The 8,501-nt window shown below is 41.7% G+C and overlaps 2 protein-coding genes across 2 annotated transcripts; both read left to right on the top strand.

Moving 5' to 3' along the window:
• The first annotated feature begins 613 nt into the window (after positions 1–613).
• Positions 614–5,065, top strand: paox1 (polyamine oxidase (exo-N4-amino) 1). The gene is made up of 8 exons (XM_018726750.2): positions 614–746; positions 1,393–1,576; positions 1,952–2,390; positions 2,516–2,709; positions 2,862–3,111; positions 3,254–3,366; positions 3,882–4,039; positions 4,542–5,065. Exons 1-8 carry the CDS (start codon positions 732–734, stop codon positions 4,695–4,697), a joined length of 1,509 nt encoding a protein of 502 aa, XP_018582266.2. The 5' UTR covers positions 614–731; the 3' UTR covers positions 4,698–5,065.
• A 524-nt stretch (positions 5,066–5,589) lies between these two features.
• mrpl55 (mitochondrial ribosomal protein L55) lies at positions 5,590–8,339 on the top strand. Its single transcript, XM_018726746.2, has 3 exons — positions 5,590–5,698; positions 5,989–6,190; positions 8,096–8,339. Exons 1-3 carry the CDS (start codon positions 5,655–5,657, stop codon positions 8,243–8,245), a joined length of 396 nt encoding a protein of 131 aa, XP_018582262.2. The 5' UTR covers positions 5,590–5,654; the 3' UTR covers positions 8,246–8,339.
• Positions 8,340–8,501: the final 162 nt, after the last annotated feature.

Raw genomic sequence — 8,501 nt, 5'->3', positions numbered from 1 at the left:
GCACACACACACACCTGTTCACCATGCCAATCTAACAGATACACCTAGTAACCGGTAACCAACATCTAGTTGCCATGACTCCTCTGTTTAAGCCCTGGTTTGAAAGTGAGAAGGGAACCAAGGAGAACCAGAACTGGTATCGGGCCAGTTTGAAAGTTCCAGAATAAAGACTGTTGAACCCAGAACTCCGGAGTCAGTGCCCTCTTGCCCCACAAACAAGTACATTTCTTACATAGATATTACAATCGATATCAAAATTTTTCAATAGCTGTCTGAGTTAAAGTACCTTAAAGGTATTGATCCTGAACTGATACAGTTAGAGCATCCAGCTGTATAAATGTAAACCATGGTAAAGTTCATTCCCTATCATTGTAAGCTGCCTTGGTTAAAGGTGTCAGCAACATGAAGATTAATATCAAAAACATAGTTTAAAGCGTTACAAATCAGTTACTTGTTTCGTATACTGTGATGACTACTTTTGTCACTTCTTGTATTACAGTGTAGTTGTTCATCAGTTTTTTAAAAATATTTGGGACTGTAACAAAATGTCTGTTTCAGGTCTTTGCTTACCTATCCCCCGACTACATCTCCTTTTTCAGGAAGTAGTCTGTCCCTGGTAGGAGCGCGGATGCACTGTGACGCTGTTTGTGATGCTCCGCTACACACTTTGTACACTGGTGCCTCCAGCAACGGCTGCATCTCTACTCCGAGCACAGCTCCAGTGATTTATCATGAAAAGATTATCTGTGAGTACATCATCTTCTTCTCTATTAGTGGTAGCAAAGCATTTGTACTGTTAAAATTTGGTGCAAAATTCCGTTTGTGTGCTTCTAAATTTTTTCAGAAGAATTGTCGTATCAACCAAACACCAGACCCGTATCATATGAATAGCTGTTCAGGTGTAGTTTATTATGAAATGCTTTAAAGCGATTTTTAAAAGTTCAGGGTAATTGTTGTTCATATTGCAATTTTCACTTTTCCAAAACTGTGATTTGTGAAGCTTGAGGAAAGTGGTTTTAGTGCAACATGATCCAAGAGGATGGTAAACCACTATGCTACCAAGGGACAGCAGGTGATGCAGTGGTTATAGGTGCTGCCTTTGGACTTACAGGTTAAAATCTCTCCTCCAGCTGTGGTACCCTTGAGCAAGGTACTTATCCTAAATTACCCCACTGTATATACGGGTAAATAATTATAGCTTCACATTGTAAGTTGCTTTGGAGAAAAGCATCAGCTAAATGAATAAATGTAAAGGATAATAGACATCTGTGCTAGAGATTGTTTGAAGCCATACCCTGCCTCTATCGTGCGTGAATGTTGTATGACGTTGACATCGTTAAATTTATGAACAGGCGCCTTTTCTCCTTTCTCCATTCTCTTTAACAATGGCAGTGGGCCTTTTTATTCCTTGCAATCAATGTTGTTGAGCTGAAGACAAATCCGAAGATTGTGGTGGTGGGTGCGGGAATGGCTGGGATCGGAGCAGCCACCCGACTTTTGGAGCTCGGCTTCACTGATGTGACACTTCTGGAAGCATCCGGGGAGATTGGAGGGAGGATCGGCAAAGCTCAGATGGGTGAGTGCTGTGTGTGACTTAGGATGCACTCCTGTCCCACCCCATGTTGCCTAAAAAGGAAGAACCATTCTGTTCTTCAATGAACCGCACGCTGAAAGAAGAACCGATTCTGCACTTTTTGACATTTTCCCTTAAGAAATAAACTCTCCACTCAGTGTTTTTCATTATATATAACTCGTGACTTTCCCTTCCGTGTGTGTGTTTCAGCTGATCTCTATGATTTCACAACATCAAGAATATATACTTTAATCACAGAAATAAAAATGCAGTTTCTGGTTTGAGAACCTAGCTGATACAATAACAGATGTAGAAACTGACTGTCATAAATTACATCTAAACATTAATGTTTCAACACTTTCCATGATTTTTGAACAGGAAAGACTTGGGTCGACACAGGAGCCCAGTACATCCATGGAGTCGTTGAGAACAACCCTGTGTACTGCCTGGCCAAAAAACATGGTCTTTTTGAAAATGTCCCAAAGGAGGAAGGCAGCTGGAGCATCCTCACCGATAAAGGCAGAAAAGTTGATGAGGACTTTGCTGAACATGTGTACAAAGCTGGAGAACTCCTCCTTCATCAGCAATCTGATGACTGTGATAACAACACCATGGGGGATTATTTTGCAGAACAGGCCCAGAAGTTGGCAGATAACTGGGAGGATGATGCAGAGAACAGGAATCTTATAAGCAGTGTCCTGAGAAAACTTGGAAAAGATTTACTTATAACAACTGGAGCGTTGGACCTCAAAAATGTATCTCTGTGTTCATGGCAACATTTCTCAAATGAGATTAAAGGGGATATGGACATTGGTGGGTAAGTTGTTTCTTTTTTTAAAATTGATCCTATGTAGAATTAGAGTTAAATATCCAAATGCCATGTCAGACTGCCATGCCCCAAAATGTAATCTTATTAACGTTCACTGTACTACTGTTCTTCAGGAACATGTTCCTCCTACCATCCAAACTGCTGGAAGAATTCCCCAAGGAAAATGTTCTGCTGAAAAAATTAGTGAGTAAGATTGAATGGGATGGCTCATTCGGTGTGCCGGATGGTACGACGTATCCAGTGCGTGTCTGTCTTGGAGATGGGGAAGAGATACTTGCCGATCATGTTGTGGTCACCATCTCCCTTGGTGAGTCCAGACACAGGGAAATATGTGAATCCTGGCAATATTTACATTATTGTAAGACATTTGTCACACTTTCAGCATCCAGGTGGTGAAAAGTAAGTGATACGGTATCCAAGTGGAGCACCCATTCATCACTCTGTTCATTGCCTTCGCAGGATGCCTGAAAGCACAGGCGTCCTCTCTCTTCAGTCCCCCGCTCCCTGAATACAAGGTAAAGGCAATTAATAGCCTTGAGTTTGGGTCTGTCATCAAGATCATCCTGGAGTATGAAGAGCCCTTCTGGGAGAGTGACGTCAGCAAAATCAGTCTGCTTTGGGAGGAGGAGAATATCCTTACTGTGAAGGATGATCCCAGCCAGTGGCTCCAGTACCTGGACTTCTTTACCGTCATGAGACCTCAGGAGAAGTAAGAATTTAATCCATCTATGTCTTTGGGTTCTGCAGTCCTATGTGATACATTCTGTTAAGAGGAATGGAGAGTTGCTGTACTTTTAGTCCATTCTTATGACCAGTGTGTCTCTAAGAGCCCCATGCGACCTGTCTCACAGGTTTGGCAATGTTCTTATCGGGTGGTGCTCAGGCAGGGTGGCGGACCATATAGACAACATGACAGAAGAGGAGCTCTCTGCAGCTGTCACAGAACACTTCAGGGCCTTTACACGTAAGTGACAGCATCCTGCAATACAGGCATTGTGAGTGACCTGGGGCAACAGCACAAAAAAAAAAGATAAGTTAGTAAATCCAGATGAGGTTGTTACCTTTATTCATTTAGCAGGTCATTTTCTTCAAAGTGACATACAACATTGTGCCGTATGTAGCTGATACCTTTATCCAAGGTGACTGCCAGTGCTGGACATACCACCCTGAACTCCCTGCAGTCATTCACCCATCTATACAAGAGCAATGTACAACATGCAGTGAGCAATTCAATCACCAGTTCACCTGAAACACATGTCTTTGGATCTTGGGGCAGTACAGAGGGCACAGGGAGAACATGCAAACTCCACACAGACTGAGCAGGGATCAATCTAATGTACAGCTGGATGGTGGGGCACCGTGAGACACCAGCGCACTCTGCTGCGCCGCCATGTCCCCCATCACGTGTTTAGAGCCGAGCTGTTGGGGCTGTAATGACAGAATGGAGTCGGCAGTGATGTTCGTGCTCTCTTCTGCTAGGAAACTCATCTCTCCCTGCCCCAAGGAAGGTGCTTCGCTCTCAGTGGCACAGTAACCCCTTCACCCGTGGTACTTACACCTATATCCCGGTGGGCACAGATCCTGAAGAAATGGACAGGCTTGCACTTCCGCTCTCCAGCAGCAAGGCCACTAAGCCGGTAGGTCTGGCAGCAGACGCCATGCCGTCTTCCTTTTACTGTTCAATGCATACGTTGTTTAATTCTGGAAAATAAGTACATTTACAGCATGCTTCAGCGCTGAAATATTCATATCCGCTTTCTTCCAGAAGTGGCAGTGGCAAGTGTGTTTTTTCGTTATATTTAAATAAGTATTTTTTTTTTACAAATAATATATTGTACATACGTACGGTACATTTTAAATAATCAATAAGCCATCTTTTTGTGCAGCTACATTACATTCACCGTGTACCCCTTCAAAAAAAACTGTTTTCATATAACTTTAAATTGTCATTGATTTAGCCTGCATGTAGTATTCAGCATGACTGCAAAGGTCATTTACGGTAAGTTGTAAAATGCATTATTGTATTAGCTCATGAGCATTTTAAATTTATGTGCTTCCATGTGAGGCAGTGCCATTATGTTCCCACCAAGTGTGTTGTCACAATACATAAATGCAGTGAACTTTCTGGTTGACGTTCAGGACCCGCAGGTGCTGTTTGCTGGCGAAGGCACCGTGAAAAGCCTGTACGGCACCGTTCAAGGAGCGCTGGTGTCGGGCCGCAGGGAGGCCCAGCGTCTAGCTCAACACTACCTGAAGGCCACGGCTCCTCCGGCCACCTGTCCCTTTGCTTTGTAAGCGCCCAGTACGGCGAAGAAGCAAAGCTCTGGGATGTAATATCTATTAAAATATATTATTAAATGGATCCGAAGAGCTGTATCACATAGCCCTAAGCTATTCTTATTGGGTGATTTGCTGCCTCATTTACTCATTTTGTCTCAACTAACATCTCAAAGTTTATTTTTATTGTTGCTTTTTGACAGCATGTAACCTCTTGTTATATCATGTTATTTTTAAGGGTAGGCTACTAAAAACCCTTTTTATTTTTTATACCTGTGATATTTGTTATTAATGCTAGTTATCATTATTACTAATGCTGTAGGCTGCACTTGATCTCATGTGAAGCGCTGAGGCAAACTTGTCAGGAACGAGGCTTTAAAGAAATGACAAACTGATCTGTGTTACCAAGATGAAATAAAATATATCTGTTGAAACTCAGTATGTGTGTGAATCCTTTACTGAACGCTGATGAACTCGACTGATCTGAGGTCAGTCTTAGTGCTACTGCCGCAAAGCTCGTCATGGACAGCAGGGGCAGCTGAATAAACAAATAACCTTCTCTTTGTGTCACACGTGCATTCATTCTGTGTCTCTCCTTAATGTATACTTATATTTTTACATACTTGTTTGGTCACATTATTATTCCAATAAATATATTTCAGTTTAAGTAATTTGACATGAGAAAAATACATTTTTTCAATCAATGTGTACAATAGTGGTGTCCTCATTTTATATCGTAGCAGCTTTCATTTAAATGTCACATATGGTTGTTGTAGTACAGATCAGAAAAATGTATCATCAAGTGGGTACTATTTAATAAATACAAATATAAACGTGGCGCAACGATGATAACGCGGAACCAAAGTAATACTGGTTTTAATTTCCGGTGGGTGAACGTTAGCGACGGACTACTTCCGGTAGCGTTGACCTCAGTGGAGCGAACAGATGATTTAACTCACGCTTGCGGCGAATGTGATGGTTTTACAGAGAATGTGCGTGATGAGGGGCGGCCTGTGCAGGTGATCGCAGCCTGATGTCTTATTGAAGAGCTCAAAGTAACAGTGACTGACATGACGATCATGTGATGTGTTTAAACGAGGGTTTTAATGAAGAACTTTGACTGACTGACCGGGTGTGTCAGCTTGTTTTTCAGCTTTAGTAAAGAGGGGGTAGCTCCTTGGTGTTTTGTTGTGCAAAATTGAGCATTTGCAGTGTAACTGAACAGAATGAGGAGATGGAGTGCATGATGTGGTGAGTGTGTTATTAGACTGTGTTGTTTACTATTCACTTGTGTTGCTCTGTGCTCTAGTCTCCTCCAGCAGCAGCTCTTCCACAGATGCTGTCCAGCTGTTTCTGGATTTCACACATCAGCCAGAGGTTCGAATTCCAACAGGATGTCAGTTGTCCGTTGTGGGAGACCCAAGTTCGAGAGGACATACCCAGTCCTCCTGGTGCGTCCCGATGGATCCACCATCAACATCAGGTACAAGGAGCCCAAGAGAGTCTTGCTGGTAAGTAAGTCTTGAGTAAACCCTTACAGTGCCAGTTCAGAATCCAATGTTCTCTGCATATTTTCATAGTTTGTATTAATATACTAACCTTATTCTTACGTTCAAACTTTATTTAGCTGATGCTTAGTGTTTAGAGCTGCTGCCTTGCACCCAGAGGACTTTGGTTTGAATCCCACCCCTTTGCCTTTGAGGAAGGTACTTGCATTTACATTTATTCATTTAGTAAATGCTTTTCTCCAAAGCGATGTACATCTCATAGAAAATACAATGTGTGCACTACCTCATTACATTAGCAGTGTAGATTCAGACTCATGATTCTGAAGTGTAGTCAGTTTCTTTCCACCGTGTAAACCGATGTTCATCACAGGAGTAGCTGCATAAAACTCAGAATAGATGATTCATGATCACCTTCCTTTTTTTTAATTTATTTAATTTTTTTTGCAATACACTAACATTGATGTACATTACAGGAGTGGCTGTGTAAAGGCTTATTCGAGCATGATCATAAAGTTGTGGTGCATGAACATTTACACCCTGGGTGAACTTAAGAGATCATGGGTGAAGTGAGTCTGGAAGAGATGAGTTTTAAAGTCCTTTTTAAATGTGGACAAAGATTCAGCGGTTCTGAGTGACAGAGAAGTCATTCCACCAAAGCGGAGCCAGAACCAAGAACCTCCTTCCTTTATCTTTTGTGTGTGGGTCCCCCAAGTGGGCAGATGTGGAAGAGCGTAACGGTCTGGTTGGGGTGTAGGGGTTGAGCAAGTCTTGTAGATAGGTGAGAGAGTTCCACTGATGCATCTGTAGGCAATAACCAGGGACTTACTTGCGCTGAATTGCTCCAGTAAGAATTATCCAGCTGTATAAATGAGTAAAGAGTTGTATCTTTTTGGCGGTGGCATGGTGGCACAGCGAGTAGCGCTTCCCTCTCACAGTCCCTGGGTGGTGCAAGAGCACATGGGTTCGATCCCCACTCAGTCTGTGTGGAGTTTGCATGTTCTCCCCATGTCTGCATGGGTTTTCTCCCACAGTCCCAAGACATGTTCAGGTTCACCCCTAGTATTTGAGAGACAGAGACTTCACTGATGAATAGATGAGTGACCCAGTGTAAGTAGTGTATCTAGCAGTGTAAGAGACCTTGGTGAATAAGGTGTGTGGGCTGATAACACTACATAGAGTTCATTGGAAGTCGTGTTGGAGAAAGGCATCTGCTAAATAAATAAATAATTGTAAAATGTAAATAACTGTCAGCTACATGAATAAATGAATGAATGAATAAATAAATATTGCACTTATTCACTTAGTTGTCTCTTCTCCAAAGCAGTTTATAGTATTAAGCTCTCTGTGGTTATTTATCCATTTATACAACACTTGGATCAAAAGGCAGCAGCTCTAACCACAATTCTACCAGCTGTTTCTGTGAATAAACAGAAGTAGCAATAAATACAATAGAAACATATTTTATCAGCTCAAGGTAAGTATCTTGATAATTGGTATTTTTCAGCGTTGTTATGCAGCATGTAGGGTTGGTGCTTCGCAGCTCCTTTACTGTGGTTTCAAATCTTGGGTTTGATCGGTGCTCAACTTGTGGATTTTGCACATTCTCCTTGTGTTCCCTTGGGTTTTTTCCCCACAACGATGTGCAGAAAACTCCGGCCGTACTCTCTCTACTACTGTGAAAACCATGTGACTGCTCACTTTGACTCGGTGGTACTAACCCTTCCTTGATTAAGGGTGCTACAGAGGGAGATTGACACAGATAACCTGAGTCAACTGCTTTGCAACCTGAAGGTTAATTTGTGGTCTGTAACTGAATGTTTTGATAATGTTTATTACAAGCACCGTTTAAAAAAAAAAAAAAAAAAAGCTTTCACGGAAGGATTTGAATGGAATGTTTATTATTGACAGATGCCAGTGGATCTTTCAAACCTTTCTGAGGAGGAGAGGAAGGCTCGGCTTCGGAAGCGTGAACAGAAGGAGGCAGACCTCAAGCCTGAAGTGGAGGAGTTTGAAGATGATTTCAAAGTTGATGATTATAGCAAGTTTTGGAAGAAATGATTTTTTTGGGGACACTGAGATTTTTGAAAGTGAGATTTGTCAGTCTTTTAATATTGTTGGAGATGTTAACATTAATAAACCAGGTTTTAACTAACGTTTTTTTTAATGATTGATCTTGTCTCTTTTTCTACATTGATTACCTTATAATGTTTCTCTTATCCAAAAGTGGCATAATCACACATTCTTCATTCTTTATCTTTCTTGTTGTGAGAATTTCTGGGTTATAAGTGATCTATGAACTTGGTTTCCCTAAAGT

The sequence above is a fragment of the Scleropages formosus genome, chromosome 9, assembly GCF_900964775.1.
Source record: "Scleropages formosus chromosome 9, fSclFor1.1, whole genome shotgun sequence".
In the NCBI taxonomy this organism is placed as follows: domain Eukaryota; kingdom Metazoa; phylum Chordata; class Actinopteri; order Osteoglossiformes; family Osteoglossidae; genus Scleropages; species Scleropages formosus.
This window is presented reverse-complemented; position numbering and strand designations above follow the sequence as displayed.